The sequence below is a fragment of the Danio rerio genome, chromosome 10 (genome assembly GCF_052040795.2).
Source record: "Danio rerio strain M-AB ecotype USA chromosome 10, GRCz13ab, whole genome shotgun sequence".
NCBI lineage: Eukaryota > Metazoa > Chordata > Actinopteri > Cypriniformes > Danionidae > Danio > Danio rerio.
In genome coordinates, this window is record NC_141030.1 from 46,010,001 (window position 1) to 46,032,500 (window position 22,500).

General features: G+C 39.4%; 2 protein-coding genes across 2 annotated transcripts in view; both read right to left on the reverse strand.

Moving 5' to 3' along the window:
• Positions 1 to 1,972, reverse strand: part of ess2 (ess-2 spliceosome associated protein) — a 20,301-nt gene extending 18,329 nt beyond the window's left edge. The window contains 1 exon segment of the mRNA NM_001089330.3: positions 1,567 to 1,972. Within this exon segment, the coding sequence (NP_001082799.3) occupies positions 1,567 to 1,692 (126 nt within the window). The 5' untranslated portion in view covers positions 1,693 to 1,972.
• A 740-nt stretch (positions 1,973 to 2,712) lies between these two features.
• stambpa (STAM binding protein a) lies at positions 2,713 to 22,417 on the reverse strand. Its single transcript, NM_200498.1, is given in 11 exon segments — positions 2,713 to 3,802; positions 5,745 to 5,844; positions 6,599 to 6,711; positions 8,077 to 8,214; positions 10,761 to 10,885; positions 10,984 to 11,040; positions 13,911 to 14,202; positions 15,775 to 15,870; positions 15,971 to 16,046; positions 17,847 to 18,057; positions 22,308 to 22,417. Coding segments are annotated over 10 exon segments (1,257 nt in total). The 5' UTR covers positions 18,050 to 18,057; positions 22,308 to 22,417; the 3' UTR covers positions 2,713 to 3,745.
• Positions 22,418 to 22,500: the final 83 nt, after the last annotated feature.

Consider the following 22,500-nt stretch of genomic DNA (forward strand, 5'->3'; position numbering starts at 1 on the left):
CAGCGACTCCAGCCACCCAAGCCATAGACTCTCTCTGCTACCCTCAAGCAGACGGTTCCGCAGCATCCGGTCATGCACCAGCCGGCTGAAGGAAAGCTTCTTCCCTCAGACTATCAGGCAGATGAACACTTAACAGACCACACACAGACTCTTCCATACCCCTCACTGCACACCATTAATGCATGCACTGCACTTTAACCAATCCATACTTGAAACAATACTGCCTACAACTATGTGGACACCTATTCATTGCACATATCGCTCTCAATTTCACATTGTCGTTGTATTTTGCACTGTCTGTATTTTTGCACTGTCGTTGTATTTGCGTCTGGAGCCAGCACCTAAGCTTTTCACTCATCATAGCACACGTGCTGCTGCTGATGAGACAATAAAAGTGATTTGATTTTGATTTGATGTACACAAGTCAAGGAGTAAAAGGCGTTTTGAACAATTACAGGGTTCAACGCTAAGGATTTTTTTCTACTGGCCCGATCGGACTAGTGGTTCAGATTTTTACTTGCCCTGCCAATATTGTCACTGGCCCCACCAAAAAAAAGTTACTAGCTATTTCTTAGCCACAAATAAAAAAAATGTCAAAATGTTTGTAAATCTAGAATTTAAATATTTAAAAAATATTAAAGTGTTTTGCAAACAAAAGTAGCAAAATGTGCAGGTATTTTATTGCAAAACAAAGGATGACTGACCTGCCAAACTAACGGCAAACTACACAAAACATCACTTTTTTTTTAGTCGTGGTTTACCCTCGTAAATGTCTGTTTCCAAGACGTTAGAGACAAATGTTTTCCTTTAGCATCATCACTTGATGTTGCCGCCATGTTGCTGTCTCTTAGCTCTACTGGTTGTTACGGAAAAAAAAATAACATGCTCACAACAGCCAATCAGATAAGAGGAACCAAGAAGGTAGCATTTGAAAAACACAAACGGTTTCTCTATTCTGACTGTATTTGCACGCAATTGACAAATAGTCACAGGCAAATCAAACTTTAGTTACAGGGCATTAGTGGCCCGATCGGGCCAGTAACGATCCTGTCTACTGTCCCGAGCATCTCACACGCTGGCCCCGGGCCATCGGGCAGTCCTTATTGTTGAGCCCTGCATTACAATAAATAGTTTTTAATCTTTATATGTTGTCATTATTTGTCAGCAAGACCTTTTGAACAATATAAATATATATAGATATGAATAATCAATAATAAAACCCTTATTCTCCCTGCTGAAAAATCCAGCTTAAACCAGCCTAGGCTGGTTGGCTGGTTTTAGCTGGTTGACCAGCCTGGTTTTAGAGGGGTTTTGGCCATTTCCAGCCTTGTCTTAGCTGGTCAGACTGGAAAATGACCAGCTAAAACCAGCTTGACCAGCCTGGTTTAAGCTGGACATAGCTGGTTTTGGCTGGGCTCCCATCCTGGATAGGCTGGTCAAGCTGGTTTTAGTTGGTCATCTTCCATAACGTAAATTTAATCTAAATTTGTCACTGACAGTAATAATCAATAACACAAAATATTCTTTTTTGTATTTATCAGGGATGGTTTTGTTGTGTTATCTCACCTCTATATATTGTTCTTCATCGAGAATCTTCCTCTTGGGTTTTTTGCTCTCCTCCACAGGATTCCTGACAGCGACTGTAGTAACATCAGACCTCAAACACACAGCTTTCTCTTTAGACTCGGCCATGTTTCTCCTTTAATGAACGAAACTGTTATTTTAAAGCGACTTAAACTCCTATTGCGCAAGTTGTTTACGTTAGCTATGCGCTAAGTACGCTCTCTCTTTTACTTTCTATCTACATGACAACATATGTAGTATATTTACGATATTTTGCGGTAAATGGTGATTGTTAAATTGATCTTATCGATATAAAGGAGAACGAAAATCAATGTAATAACAACAAAACGTCGTCACATCGCATGCAGGAAAAGCGTCTTCTTCGTCTTCTTCTTATAATCTGACGGCGGTTGGCATCCAGCGATTTTGATGCATCACCGCCACCTTCAGCTCCGGAGTGCGAGTCAGTGAGTCGGTGAGTCCTCTTTTTAAAATTTATTTGTTTATTATTAACCTTTTGTCATTTAAATTTAATTACAACTTTAAGAATGACTAACATTGACTCACTCAACACCTCCACACAAGCATTTTCAACAAGTCCTGATGTACAGAAAAAGTAATAGCTATACGTTCTACTGTTAGTGTGTACGAGGAAATACTGAAAAATAAATCTACATTTGATAAACTATGACATACAATAATTAAAGATAGTTTTTATACAAAAAATTCCTAATATATATATATATATATATATATATATATATATATATATATATATATATATATATATATATATATATATATATATATATATATATATTTATAGATAGATAGATAGATAGATAGATAGATGTTTATCCTAATAAAATAATACAAATATATATATATATATATATATATATATATATATATATATATATATATATATATATATATATATATATATATATATATATATATATACACACAAAATGTATGTGCTACTGATGTGGAGATTGGCAAAAATACTGCGAGAAAATAAAATTATTTGAATAAAACAGCCTGTATTGTCATTGAAATCTACACACACAATAATAAAAAAACCTTAAATGTATATTTTAAAAACAAAAACTGATAGTATAGTCTGAAAGAACAACCACTGAGACAAAATAGGCCAAAAACAGTGCTTTTAGTGTCTTGCCTGAACAGATAATGTTGATATGCTTAGATTTGACTAAGTTATGCAAAGAGTTGAAGTTACATAAATAAACCTCATCACTACACAACGACATACAAAATAAATAAGCAACAATTTGGCTGAACGAACATGAGAATGACCGTTTTCCTCCATATGATGATTTGTCATCCGGTTTACAGTCAGTCACGTATTAAAGAAGCTATTCCTAGAAGCACGGTCACATGCTGAAAACAAAAGGCAGTCTGTCTGAAACTGATGCCAGAGGAGGGTCTGTTTAATCAACACGGAGATCTGTAACATCTCTAACAGAGGCACAGCTAAGGAAAATATCAGAATATTTAAATAAAACAGAACAGAGTTAAGTGCACGGCTAAACCTTCAGTCTTTCAAAGAGCTTCAATATGGAACGGCAAACGACAACAATGCAAAATATTATAGTATTACTATTGCCGTCATGCTTTACAGTACAAATCTGTAAAAATCCTTAAACCACGGCTAGCAAATGAATGAAGATATCAATAAATATATCAATTTTAAGCACATTTATGCTTAAAATGAGCAAAAAACTGATGGATTTCCGGCGTTTATTAAAACAGTTCATTCTGATGCATTTCTATGAAAGCAAAACTTCTGCTTAATTAATTTAAGAATGTTTACATATTTGCATTGGAAAACAAAGCTTTAATTTGACATTTTTTAAAGAATACTGAAAGGTTTGCTTATAGCTGAAGTGTGTCTACAAAATCAAATAAAAGCCGAAGCCTTTGCATGCATGTCTCCGTTATGCTCTGCAATGACACACAGCTCATCGTTAGGCTCTTATTGGTCACATCTGGATATGTTTCAGAATTAAAGGTATAAATACAGACTTGTAAGACACGATAACAGAGGCCCGGTGTGCAGCGCAGGGACGTTTCCGGCCAGTTAGGAGCTTCTTGGCAAGTTTATCTGTCGCTGTAAGATCGAGAGCAAAGGCACATGTTTGAAGCAGCAGCAGCGATGACATCACCGCAGGTCCAGCATGGTCACGCTGCCGTCTGTGATGCTGACGTGATGACTAGCCTGAGCACAAACACGAGACGAGGCCAGTTTGTTTATACAGCACATGTCATACGCAATGGTAATTTACACAAACACACACACAAAACAAATCATGTAGTGTTCATAATGCTGAAGAGATCTGAGCTTTTACAGTGGTAAAGACTATTGTTCTCTATTATTCTTTTTAAAGGTTTAAAATGTTCATTTCTTGGTTTCCTATAATCAGTAAACATATATTCAAGTCAAAAATGGGGGGAGGAGTAAAAATATGGTCTACGCCCATGATTCAGGAAACGTTCTATCTAAACTCTACAACAGCCAACTCTGCTCTGATTGATAAGATGACCCTATCCTCCTTTGATTGGTCAGATGGCTCTACTCTGCTCTGATTGGTTAGATGACCCTACCCTCCTTTGATTGGTCAGATGGCTCTACTCTGCTCTGATTGGTTAGATGACCCTACCCTCCTTTGATTGGTCAGATGGCTCTACTCTGCTCTGATTGGTCAGATGACCCTACCCTCCTTTGATTGGTCAGATGGGTCTACTCTGCTCTGATTAGTCGGTTGGCTCTACTCTGCTCTGATTGGTCAGATGGCTCTACTCTGCTCTGATTGATCAGATGGCTCTACTCCATTCTGATTGGTTAGATGACCCTACTTCGCTCTGATTGGTCAGATGGCTCAACTCTGCTTTGATTGGTCAGATGGTTCTACTCTGCTCTGATTGGTCGGTTGGCTCTACTCTGCTCTGATTGGTCAGTTGGCTCTACTCTGCTCTGATTGGTCAGATGGCTCTACTCCATTCTGATTGGTTAGATGACCCTACTTCGCTCTGATTGGTCAGATGGCTCAACTCTGCTCTGATTGGTCAGATGGTTCTACTCTATTCTGATTGGTCAGATGGCTCAATTCTGTTTTGATTGATCAGATGACCTCACCCTCCTTTGATTGGTCAGATGGCTCTACTCTGCTCTGATTGGTCAGATGGCTATACCCCGGTCTGATTGGTCAGAAGGCTCTACTTCATTCTGATTGGTTAGATGACCCTACTTCACTCTGATTGGTCAGATGACTCAACTCTGCTCTGATTGGTCAGATGACTCAACTCTGCTCTGATTGGTCAGATGGCTCTACTTTTCCCTTATTGGTCAGATGGCTTACCCTGCCCTAATTAATCAGATGGCTGTAAACTGCCGTCATTTGTCAGCTGTCTCTCCTCTACTCTGCTTTGACTAGTCGAATGGCTCTACTCTGCTTTGATTGGTCAGATGATTCTACTCCATTCTGATTGTTCAGATGGCTCTACTCTGCTGATTGGTCAGATGGCTTTACTCTGCTTTGATTAGTCAAACAGATCTAGTCTGCACTGATTGGTCGGACGGCTCTACTTTGCTCTGATTGGTCAGATGGCCCTGCTCCATTTTAATTGGTCAGATAACCCTACTCATCTCTGATTGGTCAGATGGCTCTACTCTGCACTGATTGGTAAGATGGCTCTGCTCTGATTGGTCTGATGGCTCTACTTCGTTCTGATGGGTCAGATGGCTTTACTCTGCTCTGATTGGTCACATGGCTGTACTCTGCTCTGATTGGACAGATGGCTCCACTCCGTTCTGATTGGTCAGATGACCCTACTCTGCTGGGCAGATAGCTGCAGTCTGTTGTGATTGGTCAAAACCAAACACCTATTACCATATCTGATTCATGTACCTTATCTGATCAGCCCTTGTAAACACAGTAACGAACAGTAATGAACAGTAACATTTGCATCAGAAAACACAAACCAAACACTTCCAGTCCCAGCAAAACTAGTGTTTGAGGGTCAAAGTAGACATTTTTCACAGGTAGCCAATGAAATCTGTCATTATGCAAATGTCTTACAAACCAGCATCAGTTTGTGCAGGAATTACTGACAAAGTGGAATCCCAGTGGAAAAACTGTATGCTCTCCAAAAACACTTACAGCGAAGAGCGGCGGGTCCTTCGGATGAGGGTGGAATCCTCTCTGTTTGCAGGTACCGACATCGTCCATCCCATAATCAGTCAGGCGGAAGTAGCCCGTCCTGCAGCATATGTCAGACTCATATGTTATTGAGGTCTGCTAACTATCACTAAAAATAGGGGTGTAATGGTACAATTCAGTCCAGATGTGCAACAACTTAGAGTAGTATATCAAGCACAATTACATAGAAAAACAATGGAAATATGAAACCCTGGCGGTTCATTCCACTGTGGAGACCCCAGATTAATAAAGGGACTAAGTCGAAAAACAAAATGAATGAATGAATGAATGAATATGAAATCCTGTCCGATCAAATACACACATAAGTCAGTATGAGTCCCTTCTCTATACACACGGGCGCACACACACACACACACACACTGCACCTGCTGTTATGGATGGACACGGTGCTGGTATTTTTATCAAAAGACATTCCAGTTTTCATTTTTTGTACTGTTTTTCAGAAGACGATTGATCTTATTTTTTAAATTTAATACAGTCTCCTTATTGTAAAGTTTTATTCAACATTTTTCTATTCATTTTGTACTTTTGTATCACAAGCAGCCTTTAAATAAGCAGTTAATAACTACATGCGCCACACATCAACTGGTATAATATAATGTGCAATAATGTATTAAAGTTTTTATTCACTGTCTCTGTGACTTTGTTGGGAAACATGTAAATGTGAAAAAGGTCCATTCCAGTGGTACTGAACCCGTATCGAAGCGTGGCCCCAAAATAAATGCGTGTACCGAACCAAGACTTCTGTGTACCGTTACACTCCTACTAAATAACGTGCATCTCATAAAACATACTCATTGAATTTGGGCGAGCAGACGATGGCTATGGACTCTGGAAGCATCATCTGATAGGAGCAGTGTGTGTGCAGATCCACACTGGACAGAAAGGCCGTCTGCGTCGGGTGCGTCTTGAGGAATACAAGAGAGATTGATTATTATCAAGCCGTACATTTACAGTAATACTGCTTTTAAAGGGACAGTTCACCAAAAAATGAAATGTTGTCATCATTTATTAACCCTTGTTTCAAACATTTAAGAGTGTCTTTGTCCCGTTGAACCCAAATGAAGACATTTTAAAGAAAGTTAAAAACCTGTAACCATTGACTTCCATAGTATTTGTTTTCTTATTATGGAAGTCAATGGTTTCTAACATTCATCAAAAATTTAAAACATGTTTGAGTGTCTTTCTTCTGTTGAACTCGAATGAAGACATTTTGAAGAAAGTTGAAAACCTGTAACCATTGACTTAAATTGTATTTGTTTTCCTATTATAAAAGTCAATGGTTACCGGTATTCTAACATTCTTAAAAATTTTAAAACATGTTTGAGTGTCTCTTCTGTTGAACAAAAATGAATATATTTTGAAGAAAGTTGAAAACCGGTAACCATTGACTTCCATAATATATGTTTTCCTATTATAGAAGTCAATGGTTACCGGCTTCTAACAAGTCTATAAAATTTCAAAACATGTTTGAGGGTCTTTCTCCTGTTAAACCAAAATAAAGATATTCTGAAGAAAGTTGAAAACCGGTAACCATTAACTTTCATAGTATCTGTTTTCCTATCATAGAAGTCGATGGTCACCGCTTTCTAACATTCTTACAAATTTCAAAACATGTTTGAGTGTCTCTTCTGTTGAACACAAATGAATATATTTTGAAGAAAGTTGAAAACCGGTAACCATTGACTTCCATAGTATTTGTTCTTTTCTATTATAGAAGTCAACAGTTACCGGTTTCTAACATTCACCAAAAATTATAAACGTTTGAGTGTCTTTCTTCTGTTGAACCCGAATGAAGACATTTTGAAGAAAGTTCAAAACCTGTAACCATTGACTTACATTGTATTTGTTTTCCTATTATAAAAGTCAATGGTTACCGGTTTCTAACATTCTTCAAAATTTCAAAACATGTTTGAGTGTCTTTCTTCTGCTGAACCCAAATGAAAATGTTTTGATGAAAGATAAAAATCGGTAACCATTGACTTCCATTGTATTTGTTTGCCTATTATAGAAGTCAATGGTTACCGGATTCTAACATTCTTCAAAACATGTTTGAGTGTCTTTCTTCTGTTGAACACAAATGAAGATATTCTGAATATGCTCATTGCACCCATTGACTTATGGTATTTTAGTAACCAGCATTCTTCACAATAGATTATTTTGTGTTGAACAGAAGACAGAAACTCAAGGTTTAACCCCACATGAGGGAGAGTAAATGATAAGGTAATTTTCATTTTTGGGTGAACTCTCCTTTTAACACTGCACATCATACATGAATCCACCCTAGCGTAATGAGATCATTCTGATCCTGGATCAGGAAAAGTTCCTCCTCGTTCTCCGTGTCACAGTAATCTGGTCCTCCACACTGCTTGGGCACGATCACGTGGGTCACGGTGAAGGCGTTCTTCATCTGCAAATACAAGCAAACCGCACCGTGTTCTCATGAGGACATCAGTAGTTGCTGCAGATTTATGTCATTATGATGATGTATTTCCAAATTAACATAGATATATACACTTGATATCGCATAGGGACCCTGAGCATGCATCAATAGCGCCGCCATATTGGTACAGTGCTCCCAGGACAAGTGTCAATTAACCGCACTAGTCAAGACAGTGTTATTACATGAACATGCTGGACTTAAGTGCTGTCTACGGGTGTAGTAATGAGCAAACAAAGAAAACAAAGCAAAAAAAGGCAGAACATTTCATAGGTAAGATTTAGTTATTTATGTTTTTGTATGTTGTAAACTTTTGTGCTAATCAGGTCACGTTATTGATGATAACAGTCACTTACTGCATTCACCATAAGGCAAAGCAGCTCCAACTTACACTAAACGCTCAGCTTATGCTAGTTTTGTTGAATAAAATCAGCAAACAATGCAAAAGAAATATGACAACGAGATGCTGCGCTGCCAGAAACTTGTAATATTGTCGGCTAACGTTAGTGAAAGAGACGTTCATAACGGAGATTCATTCACAAACGAATCGCTCCCTCTGTCAGTATGAGAAGTGAAAGCAGGAGAGAGGCTGTGTTTCAGGACACGGATTAGACCAAATTTAACCATAGATATATACATTAGATGTCGCCTGGCCTATTGTTGTCTATTGGACGGAATGCGTCAATAGCGCCGCCATCTTGCTACAGGGTAGCGCTCCTTTGAAATGAATGCGGGACCAATGTACAGTGGAGGACTGTGGTCATCCAGAGCCAGAGATATACACATATACACATATATCTGTGATCGGGAGTTTTCCTGGATGTTAGTATGTCATTTTTTTTTCTAATTACGAAAATTATAATTTTACATCACTTTTCTACATTGATGGATCAGTGACCACACGGGCATTCCTGACTAAAAGCTTGTGTTTGTGTGTACTGAAATTTACTATTCACCCTCCCTGTTAAATTTGATCTAATCATTTCCTGAAACACAGCCTCTCTCCTGCTTTCACTTCTCATACTGACGGAGGGAGCGATTCGTTTGTGAATGAATCTCCGTTATGAACGACTCTTTCACTAACGTTAGCCGACAATAACACAAGTTTCTGGCAGCGCAGCATCTCGTTGTCATATTTCTTTTGCATTGTTTGCTGATTTTATTCAACAAAACTAGCATAAGCCGAGTGTTTAGTGCGAATTGGAGCTTCTTTGTCTTATGGTGAATGCAGTAAGTGACTGTTATCATCAATAACGTGACCTGATTAGCACAAAAGTTCAGAACATACAAAAACAGAAAAAAACTTAATATTACCTATGAAATGTTCTGCCTTTGTGCTTTGTTTTCTTTGTTTGCTCGTTACTACACCCGTAGACAGCGCTAAAGTCCCGCATCTTCACGTAATAACACTGTCTTGACTAGAGCGGTTGAATGTCATTTGTCCTGGGAGCACTGTACCAATGTGGCGGCGCTATTGACGCATGCTCAGGGTCCCTATGCGATATCTAGTGTATATATCTATGAAATTAACCAGGGAGGGTGGATAGTACATCTCCATACACACAAACACAAGCTTTTTGTCAGGAATGCCAGTGCGGTCACTCATCCATCAATGTAGAAAAGTGATGTAAAATTATAAGCTTCGTAATTTAAAAACAATTTGAACACTGACCTCCGGGAAAACTCCCGATCATAGATATATGTGTATATGTGTATATCTCTGGCTCTGGATGGCCACAGTCCTCCACTGCAGCTTGGTCCTGCATTCATTTCAAAGGAGCGCTACCCTGTACTAAAATGGCGGCTCTATTGGCGCATTCCTTCTAACAGATAACAACAGGGTAGCCAAATTAAAAGGAATATCGAGTGGGGCGCAGGCTCAAAGTCCCTTTAAAGGAAAGTCTGTTCATTTGGTAGCCATATTTGCAATGCCTCCGGGGAGCTCATCTAAAACCAAAGCCTATTTAAATGAATAGGGGAATCCTGAAATCTCCTCACTGAACTTAACATTAAATTCATTCATTTATTTTCCTTCAGCTTATTTAAAGGTCGACACAGCGGAATGAACTGCCAAGTATTCCAGCATATGTTTTAAACAATGGAGGCCCTACCAGCCACAACCCAGTACTGGGAAACACCCACACACTCTCACACTCACACACACTCATACACTACAGCCATTTTAGCTGTCCTCGGCTCAGTTGGCGTTTCTGTGTGGAGTTTGCATGTTCTCCCTGCGTTCGCGTGGGTTTCCTCCAGATGCTCCGGTTTCACCCACAGTCCAAACACATACGGCACAGGTAAACTGGGTAGGCTAAATTGTCCGTAGTGTATGAGTGTGTGTGTTAAAGTGTGTGTGGAAGTTTCCCAGAGATGGGTTGCGGCTGGAAGGGCACCCGCTGAGTAAAAATGTGCTGGATACGTTGGTGGTTCATTCCGCTGTGGCGACCCCAGATTAATAAAAGGACTAAGCCGACAAGAAAATGAATGAATGAATGTTGGTGTGTTGCATGTACCAGTTTTCCGCAGAGGATCCCGCAGGTCTCCACCGCCCTAGCCGTGTTCGTTTCTGCCAGCTTTAGAAACCTTTGGCAAAGCTCAGCAGGCACAAAGAGCTGTCGTAAGCCATTAACCAACGCACCTACAACACACAAACACCATATAATCTCAGCATAATCACAGAACACACCAATATGTGTAATGAGTCAGTGATGGAAGTGCAAACGGAGGAAAACTCACTGTGTCCTGCACTGACTGGGACACTGGGCTTGAGCGAGCGGTCAAACGCCGGCAGGCCTGGAGATGCAGAATTTGCAAGGTTATTATTATAGCTTTGATTTTTTAAATGAGTTTTATTTCAGTTACTTATTTAAAGTTATGAGTTATAGCTGTGCACGTTTTGTAAAGCTGCTTTGACAGGATAATTATTGTGGAAAGCGCTACACAAATAAATGTGAATTGAACTGAATTAAATCAAGAGCTGGACTTTCCCACTGCACTGATTATGACATGTCTCTTGCAATTTAAATCCAACTTTGATCAACATTTTTCCATGAGTTTTTATTTCAATAGTGTTTTTAATTTGCAGTAAATTTTAGTTTAGTTATTGTAGGAGCCTATATGTTGACTTGAATGTAATTTGGGCTGTCACCACTTGGGGGCAATATGTGCACATAGGGTTTTAGAGTCGGTGTTTCTTGCATGAAAGAAGAAGACTTGAGGAAGGGAACGAATGCAGTTTTTACCACACCAAACTCACACACCTTTGAGGTCGCTAAAGGGTTCAACATTATTAATTGCAAGTATGTATTTATAATAAGCTAAATAAAGTGAATTTAAACTTGAAGAGGAAGCAAGACTGGACATTGGTTGTGTGCGTAAAAACGTGCGTTGAGATGCCAAGCCTTCGACATTAAGCTGCTGCAACAGTTATCTTGTTTCATTAATGGCTGTGCTAGTTTTAGCTTCGTTTTAATTTTGTGAACACCTCTTTATTTAGTTTTTTTTAATGATTATTTTTAGTGATTATAGTTTTAATATGACTAAATAGTTTAATATAATTTTATAGTTTAGCGTGAAAGGGACAGACTCAGAGCAGGCAAAGTTTACAGTGTATCCGGAAAGTCTTGATAGCGCTTCACTATTTCCACAAGTGTTTATGTTGCAGCCTTATTCCAAAATGGATTCAATTAATTTATTTCCTCAACATTCTACACACAATACCCCATAATGACAATGTGAAAATAGAGTTTTTGAAATTGTTGCAAATTTATTAATAATAAAAAAGCTGAAAAATCAGATGTACATCAGTATTTACAGCCTTTAGCGTGAAGTTCTAAACTGAGCTCAGGTACATTCTGTTTCCACTGATCATTCTGGAGATGTTTCAGCAGCTTCATTGGAGTTCACCTGTGGTAAATTCAGCTGATTGGACATGATCTGAAAAGGCTACACCTGTCTATATAAGCTCCCAGGGTTGACAGTGCATGTCAAAGCACAAACCAAGCATGAAGACAAAGGAATTGTCTGTAGACCTCTGAGACAGGTCTGTCTCGAGGAACAAGGCTGGGGAAAGTTACATAAACATTTCCGCTGCTCTGAAAGTTCCAATGAGCACAGCGGCCTCCATCATCCGTAAGTGGAAGATGTTTGGAACCACCAGGAGTCTTCCTAGAGCTGGCCGGCCATCTAAGCTGAGTGATCGGGGGAGAAGGGCTTTAGTCAGGGAGGTGATCAATAACCCGATGGTCACTCTGTCTGAGCTCCAGCGTTCTTCTGTGGAGAGAGGAGAACCTTACAGAAGGACAACCATCTGTGCAGCAATCCACCAATCAGGCCTGTGTGGTAGAGTGGCCAGACTGAAGTCACTACCCGCCTAGAATTTACCAAAAGGCATCTGAAGGACTCTCAGACCATAAGAAACTAAACTCTCTGCTCTGATGAGACTCAAATTGAACTCTTTGAAACAATTTTAGGCAGCGCTCATCAGCAGGCTAATACCATCCCTACAGTGAAGCATGGTGGGGTCAGCATCATGCTGTGGGGATGTTTTTCAGCAGCAGGAACTGGAAGACTAGTCAGGATAGAGGGAAAGATGAATGCAGCAATGTACAGAGACATCCTGAATGAAAACCTGCTTCAGAGTGCTCTCGACCTCAGACTGGAGCGACGCTTCATCTTCCAGCAATGGAGTGGCTTCACAACAACTCGGTGAACGTCCTTAAGTGGCCCAGTCAGAGCCCAGACCTAAATCCTATTGAACAACTCTGGAGAGATCTGAAAATGGCTGTACACCGTCGCTTCCCATCCAACCTGATAGAACTTGAGAGGAACTGCAAAGAGGAATGGGCAAAAATTCCCAAAGACAGGTGTGCCAAGCTTGTGGCATCATATTTAAGAAGACTTGAGGCTGTAATCGCTGACAAAGGTGAATCAACAAAGTATTGAGCAAAGCCTGTGAATACTGATGTACATGTCACTTTTCAGCTTTTTTATTGTTGATAAATTTGCAACAATTAAAAAAACTCTTTTTCTCACATTGTCATTATGGGGGATTGTGTGTAGAGTGTTGAGGAAATAAATTTAATCCATTTTGAAACGAGGCTGTAACATAAACAAAAGTGGAAAAAGTAAAGCGCTAGGAATACTTTCCGGATGCCCTGTACATTAACTCTTATGCAAACCACTTATTAATAATAGTAATAATTGCTTGAACAGTCACTGAAGGAAAAAGCACACAAACACAACTGGAATAAAAGTAAAAATTATGAGCAATTAAGACAAACGTCTTCATATTAAAGATGACAGATGCAGTTAAATTTGGCTAGTTTACAGTTTTCCTGTAAAATGGCATTTACGGTTATTTCCCTAAATAGCCGTAGGTCCGACTTTCCTCCACAAAATGTGTGCTTATTAATAATTTTAAAAAAGATTATTATTTTTGCAAATATTTATTTAATTTATTCAGATAATACTTTTTTTGTCCATGAATCTTAGTATGTTTATTTCTGAATTTTCATTGCCAATCATAGTCCATCATACTCATTTATTTTTGGTGAATTATGTATTTCCACAATCAATGCAGAGCCTCGGGAATCGAGACAGGCTAGGCTGACCTCCCCCAGATCTGATGTTTTTGAGTCTTAGTTTTGGTGTAGTAAAATAACCTTGATGGTTAGTGGCTCCTGCAGGGGGCGTCTGGGATGAGAGTGAGGCCTGTGGGGGTCCGTGTACATCCGGCAGCAGTACGTCTGGAGCAGTGGGAGACACTGGGATGCTGAACTCCTGCACGATGCGCCGGCGCTCTTTCTCCAGCTCCTGGCGGCGGATCATCTCCTCGAAGGCGCTGAACTGCTCCTGCTCACGCTGCCGCTGCTGCAGCTCCGCCAGTCTCTGCCGCTGAGCCTCCTGCTCCTGCTGCTTCAACATTTCCACAGCCCGAGCCGCATCCTCCGCTCTCTGACAGCAGACACACACAGCAACAGCTGGACTTTCACACTGCACTGGATATTCTACAGTTTCTCCTTTTGTTTTGGAGGTTTCCTACACTTTTACATGCAACTTTGATCAACAGCACATGTTCACAGCGTCTGAAACAATCAGTTCAAGAATTCAGTCTCTCTAAACCCCGCCTTTCTGTGAGCCTAGTCTGCTCTGATTAGTCAGATGGCTCTACTCTGCTTTGATTGGTCAGATGGCTATAACTGGTCAAGTGGCCCTACTATTTTCTGATTAGTGAGGTGGTCCAACTCTGCTCTGATTGGTCAGGTAGTCCTACTCCATTCTGATTGGTGAGGTGGTATTATTTCGCTCTGATTGGTCAGGTAGTCCAATTCTTTTCTGATTGGTGAGGTGGTCCTACTCTGCTCAGATTGATCAGATGACTCTGATTGGTCAGGTAGTGCTACTCCTCTCTAATTGGTGAGCTGGTCCCACTCTTCTCTGATTGGTCAGATGTCTCAGCTCTATTCCGATTGGCCAGATGTCTATTCTGCTTTGCTCTGATTGGTCAGATGGTTCTACTCTGCCCTAATCTACACTGATTGGTCAGATGGCTCCACACTGCTGTACTCTGATTGGTCAGATGGCTCTACTTTGCCTTAATCTACACTGATTGGTCAGCTGGCTCTATTATGCTCATATTGGTCAGATGACATTGCTCTAATTAGCTGAGGTGGTCCTACTCTGCTATGATTAGTCAGATGTCTCTTCTCTACTCTGATTGGTCAGATGGTTCATTTATACTCTGTTTTGATTGGTCAGATATCTCCACTCTGCTCTGATTGGTCAGATGGCTCTAGTCTGCTTTGATTTGTCAGATGACTCTGCTCTGATTGGTTATATGGCTCTACTCTGCTCTACTCTGATTGGTCAGACGGCTCTACTCTGTTTTGATTGGTCAGACAGCTCTTCTCTGCTCTACTCTGATTGGTCAGATGGCTCTACTTTGGTCAGATGGCTCCTCTCTGCTTTGATTGGTCGGATGGCTCTTCTCTACTTTGATTTGGCAGATGGCTCTTCTCTGCTTTGATTTGGCAGATGGCTCTACTCTACTCTGATTGGTCAGATGGCTCTACTCCGTTTTGATTGGTCAGACGGCTCTACTCTGTTTTGATTGGTCAGACGGCTCTTCTCTGCTCTACTCTGATTGGTCAGATGGGTCTACGCTGCTTTGATTGGTCAGCTGGCTCTACTCTGCTTTACTCTACTCTGATTGGTCAGACGGCTCTACTCTGATTGGTCAGATGGCTCCACTCTACTCTGATTGTTCAGATGACGCTACTCTGGCCATTAATGAAAACCACAATCAGAAATTATGCAAATTAAGCATTTTTAAAGAAATTAAGCTGGAAGTAAGAAGTATTGGAAGTTTTTTTTTCTTTTGAGAGACGATTAATTTATTAATCCTTTTTCTTTGATATTTCAATCTTTGCCAACATTTACTTACACAAACGGAGATATCACACAGAAAAGGTCAAATCTAAAAAAAACTAAAGGTAATTAGGGCGCCTAAATGTGCCAGTAACCCACCTTTCGCACCAGATATTCAGCGTGCTCTTTGTCATACTGCTTGAGAAGCAACTTTTTCAGCTCTTCGGCTTTCGGGAAGGCGATCTCCTTTAATTTCTGTGCCAGAAAAACAGGGGTATCTGTTAGCTTGACAAACTTCAAATGCTTTAAAACTTTTAATATATAATTTCTAGAAGAAAAAAAGAGCACATCTTACCCTCATCGTTTCTTTCTTCTCAGGAATGTTGGCGGTTTTGTATTCCCGATGTTTGGGAAGTTTTTCAATAAACAACCTAAATAAAAGGAAAATGCATGAACAATACGTTTTGGGGGAATATTAATTATTCATGCGTCACGATTATAATGTTTGTTATATTTAATATTGATATTTTTAAATACATTTTCAGCAAAACACCTCAAATCAGGCTTTTACACTATACAGCAGAACTTTCTTTGTCGGTGCAATAGCCTAAGGGTTAGCACGCCGACATATGGTGCAGTAGTACGTCAGGCCGTCCAGAGTTCGAATCCCGGCTTGAGGACATTTCTCTACCCCAGTGGTTCTCAAAGTGGTCCCCGAGGAGTCACAGGACATTGAGTTGGGGGGTTTGCCAAAAATCTATTTTTATTAAACCATAAGATTTACCATACATTATCCATAACCAACTGAAGAGACATAATCGTTTATAGTTACTATATACTATATAGTTAGTATAGTAGCTAATAGTTCTATTGGATTGCGACCCCTGGGGTAATACATTATATTAAAGACAGCAATAGCGTCAGATGCAGCAGATTGATTTTATATCACCAGGTTAAACTTTCTGGCACATTTACAGCACTGACATACAATAAAAAAAATTAAACGAAGAATAGACTTGGGCCTGTTGGTGTGTGTGCACCATTGCATGCATAGTTTCTGTATTTATAACCACCTCAGAGGATACTAGGGGTCGTGAGTCACTGGGATTGTCATTTTGAGGGTGGCGGGCTGAAAAGTTTGGGAACCCCTGCCCTACCCGATCCATTATTTTTTCCTTAAAACAAGCTAAATAATGTGCCAATAGTGTAAGCAGAATAATCTTATGTCAATGTGGAAACAAGATTATTTAGCTTACCCAATTGGCAGATTATTTAGCTTACACTATTGAAAGATGTATGTCCATTAATGAGAGAGCGTGATGCTGCATTTAACTTGATTGTTGCTGTCTATGTGTTTGTGCAAATGAGAGAGAGAGTTTTGTGCTGTCTGTGTGTGTGTGCGCGTGTGTGTGAATGAGAGAGAGAGTGTAATGCTGTCTGTGTATGTGTGTCACTTGCTTGGTGCTATAGTGCGAGTGTGTGTGTGTTTTTTTACATACAGTTTGTTTTAGCCTTTCTGGACTCTGTATAACTGGGTGGTTTTGGATTTGTCCCATCATCCTCAACCCCCAACCCCCCGACCCCCCCGTTTATTATTTTGAGTTCATTCGTTTTATTTGTTTTTTATCTATGCTAATAATTGTAGATCTAAATGTAATATTTTGTTTTGGGGTTATTTGTTATATCGATATACAGTTGAAGGCAGAGTTATTAGCCCCCCGTCTATCTTTTTCCCCAATTTATATTTAATTTCTCTTTTTTTTCAACACATTTCTAAAGATAATAGTTTTAATAAATCATCTCTAATAGCTGATTTATTTTATCTTTGCCATGATGACAGTAAATAATATTTGACTAGATATTTTTCAAGACACTTCTATACAGCTTAAAGTGACATTTAAAAGCTTAACTAGGTTAATTAGGGTAAAGTTAGGGTAATTAGGCAAGTCTATTTGTATAACAGTGGTTAGTTCTGGAGTCAACTGAAAACAAATATTGCTTAAGGGGGCTAATAATAATGACCTTAAAATGATTTTAAAAAATTTTAACTGCTTTTATTATAGCCAAAATAAAAATAAATCAGACTATATCCAGAAGAAATAATATTACAGGAAATACTTTGTTCTGTTAAACAGCTTTTTGGCTCACTTCACAGCATTAGAAATGCCCTTTAGTGTCCGTCAGGCGAGTGAGCAGTAATGCAGCAGCGTCAGTGATTGTTGATCTCTTACGTGATGTATTTGTTGTACAGGATGAAGGCGTGCTCCACGTTTCCCTCGTCGGCGTAGATGTTGGCCATGCGGATGATCTCCATGCCGGAGCGGAAGTATCTGCGCGGCGGCACATCCTCGCTCACGTCCACTGAGCTGCCCAGTTTAGTGAGAGCCCGAACTCGATCCTCTGACGACACACTGCAGTCCGTGTGTTCAGACATGCTGATTCCTGCACACACATGTGTCACACAAACACACACACAAACCTCAAGCACTATGTCTGAGTACACAATGAATGACTAATGCACACATCCTGCTGACACTCGCTGGAGCCACTGCTGGTAAACTCTTACTGATGAACATGATTTTTCATGTTCATTCATTCTCTTTTCGGCTTAGTTCCTTAATTGATCAGGAGTCATCACAGAGGAATGAACCGCCGACTTGACCAGCATATGTTTTACACAGCAGATGTCATTCCATCTGCAACCCATCACTGGGAAACACCCATATATTCTCATTCACACTCATACACTACCCACAATTTAGCATACCCAATTCACCTGTACCGCATGTATTTTAACTGTGGGGGAAACCGACGACAACATGGGGAGAACATGCAAACTCCACACAGAAATGCCAACTGACCCAGCCGAGGCTCAAACCAGCGACCTTCTTGCTGTGAGGCGAGAGAGCTACCCACTGCGCCACTGCTTGACTAATTATTGATAATAACTTATATTTTATATCTTAACTTTATAATTTATTTTATTCTATTTATTTTTTGGCATCATTTTAATGCTTATTTGCATTTCTGACAAATAAGCAATAAACCAATTAAAAATTGATAAAACGTTTTAAAAAGGAATTATAAATAAAAAATGTATTTAATGGTCATTAGTTTTTTTTTATTTGATTTTATTTATTTGTTAATCCAAGAGCTTTATTTTGTTTTTGGGTTATTATTTTTTTACTTGATCTATTTTTCATAATGATTTATCCTTTATAAATAAATAAATAATTAAATAAATATATTAGATATAATTTTCATTATATATCTAAATTGTCGATCCCAGTTGTAAGAGCAACAAATAATAACCTGACTTCTAGTTGATCATTTGGAGAAGTGGCAGAAGGTGGATTTTTCAGATGAATCATCTGTCGAGCTGCATCCTGATCATCAACAATACTGCAGAAGATCTACTGGAACCTGCATGGAGCCAAGATTCTCAGTCAAGTTTGGTGAAGGAGAAATTGTGGTTTGGGGTTCCATTCAGTATGGGGGTGTGCGAGAGATCTGCAACAGCCTGAGGTATCAAGACATTTGTGCTGTTCATTACATTACACAGAAGAGGTTTGTGCTCCTCCTCATACTTCAGCCTCCACATCAAAGCTCCTGAAACCAAAGAAGGTCAAAGTGCTCCAGGATTGGCCAGCCTAGTCACCAGACATGAACATTATTGAGCATGTCTGGGGTAAGATGAAGGAGGAGGCGTTGAAGATGAACACAAAGAGTCTTGATGAGCTCTAGGAGTCCTGCAGGAACGCTTTCTTTGTCATTCCAGATGACTTTATTAATCAGTGATTTGAGTCATGTCAGAGATGTATGGATGCAGTCCTCCAAGCTCATGATGGAGTCAGACACAATATTCATTCTGTCTCCACTGCAGCAGGACTTTATATTCTATACTGGACGTTATTTCTGTTCAGCGATGAGACTTTTGTCTAAGCAGAGTCAGACCTTACACTCTCAAAAATAAAGGTATGCGAGCTGTGACTGGGCTGGTTCCTTTTCAAAAGGTACAAATTTGTAAAAGGTCCATATTAAAACCTTGAAGGTACATATTAGTACATAAAAAGCACAAAAGTGTTTCTCTTAATGTTTTTACGTACTAATATGTACTTTTGAGGTACCAATATGGACCTTTTAAGTACAAATGTGCAGCTTTTGAAAAGGTACCACCCAAGTGACAGCTGGCTTACCATTATTTCTGAGAGTTTACTGTCCTAATTAAATCATTCAAAATCAAGGCATGATCATATTTTATTTTGGTCAAATAAGTGTAATCTAGATGCCTTTGCCTTTCATATAAGCCACTTCTGATTCTAAATGATCAACTACAAGTCAAGTTATTATTTGTCGTTCCTAAAACTTGGATAGGCGACAAGACTTTTGTCAGGTAGTGTTTTATTATATCCTCCCGAGACCCTGCCCATTGACTTGTGTCCTCTGTAGTGGACACTGTGTTTTCATTAATTTTTTGAGCTACTCTGTTAAGTCCTGTTGTACTGTTCAGAGGACATCCTGGGCTTTCTAGAGATATGCCATTTGATTGTCTGGCATGCTAGGAACGACTTCTTACACTGCATCCAAAATGGCCGGCGTACAATAAAGCACATTTAATGGGAAGGAGAGAGGCATGTCAAATTTAGCTTTTAAACATTTTTTTTACTATTATTATTACATATATACTTGTTTATTAAAGTGTCAGGAACAATACATTTAGTTTTTAAAGCTGTTAATTTGTTTGTGTTTCAAAATATCATCCTTTTGTGAATGTCCCCTATAGTGGACACCGGGACTATCTTAATGTAATTAATGACTGCATGTTGTAGGAGGCAGAACTGAAGCAGAGAGGATTCTTTATAAGATAGTTGAGGGAGACTCTGATTTAGAGTCTGACAGTCAGATAATTAGAGAACGACAATCAGTTTTAAATCACTTTTGTGTTGAGTTTGTTTTGGATTAACATCACTTCTTTTTTTTTTTTTTAGTTCATCTCTTTCAGACTAAACTGTTTCAGGAATTTCAATACAAAAGGAAAGAATGGCTTTTGTTCAGTTTTCGTTAAATCAATATTGGATTAATGTCCCTTTACAGCCATATAGCCAAGTCGAGTAAAGGAGGTCGAGCCTTCTCCTTTATGGCTCCTAAACTCTGGAATAGCCTTCCTGATAATGTTCGAGGCTCAGACACACTCTCCCAGTTCAAAACTAGATTAAAGACCTATATGTTTAGTAAAGCGTACACTCAATGCATCACTTAGCAAGTTTCCACACAAGTTTCTACGTCTTGTTTATATACTCTATAAACAGCAGCTACGCTAATTATTCTCTTTATTCTCCATTTCCACCTGGGGAAACACATCCTGAGGTCCTCAGATAATGCAGAGTCACTGATTGGATCCAAGACCAGCGACGAGATGATCCCAAGGTGTCCATATCCGGGACCAGGCCGTATCCTGAGCTGCTGCTGCGCTGTTGGTCATAGGGGAGTGGAGAGTATGAGACTGATTCCAGTGATGCTCCAGGGACAGATGAGTCTTTGCTGAGGCCAGCTTCCAGCCTCCACCTCTGAGACTGCAGCTCTGCACAAGACTTTTGGCCAGCGGAGAAATTAAAATGGTCGTGCCGAACTGAGTCTGGTTCTCTCAAGGTTTTTTTTCTTCACTCTCCTATTGGTGAAGTTTTTTTTCCCTCTCCGCTGTCGCCCCTGGCTTGCATGGTTCAGGATCTGTAAAGCTACGCATCGATGAATTTGCTCTTCAGTGTTTGGACTCTCAGTAATGACTTTAAACCACACTGAACTGAGCTAAACTGAACTGAACTTAAACACAAAAAACTGAACTACCCTGATCCAGTTACTATGACCATTTATGTGAAGCTTCTTTGACACAATGTACATTGTAAAAGTGCTATACAAATAAAGCTGAATTGAATTGAACATCCTGTATAGTTTGAGTTTGGCGGTCGTTTCGAAATAAAATGCCCCTGTGGTCCACAACAGTGGACATGCTGTAAAATTAAAAATAAAGGTGGAAACAACAGAAAAAAAAGACTCAGAAGGCTATTTTACATATTTAACTTGTGTATATCAAGTATATAACTAGTATATGAAAATAATCACTGAAATCACTACTCTATTTCGACAGTCACAAAAACATGCTTTTTAAAAATCTATATTTTTTTTCAATAAACAACCAACGTGTTAATTTAATATTTATATCTAGAATATGAAGAAAGTTATTAGCAAAGGTAAACGACTCAAACCTGGGTTGTTTTAGAGTGGCACTATTGTGCGGATTTGTTTATGCTGTTGACTATCAGAGTTTGAAATAAAGATACCGTTTCAGTAAATGCTAATAGATGTCATTTCTCGCATCAGACACAGATGTTATTGTTTTTTCATAGTATAAACACCACTTGTGTTGCGATATTGTTTGCTAACGTTATTCATTGGCATTTACACATTGTGGGCGTTGCTAAATAGCTTGAACACATTTTATCGCGGCTTCATCGTGTACACAGCAACACATTAATATGCATGAGATGTAAATTTAGCACTTCAGACTTTATAACACCTGACTATAAACTTTACCTTTGACTTGAATGAGTCTGGTGGCCATTACTGACAGGCCAGTCAAACACAAACAATGACATTAAGATTATCCCGTAATGGACGTCAAATAGCTGTCATACCTGATTCCTCCGCGCTCCTCTATGCTTTGAAAAGACGCTTCGATTTATTTATGTCAAATATTGTCGTCATATTTACACACTGTGAAAACAAAGCTTGATGTGATCACGTTAGCTGTAAAATCGTAACACTTCCTGCATTGTACGAATCTGCCCCACCCACTACAGTCAGCTGACCGTGAGTCGCGCCCTAGAC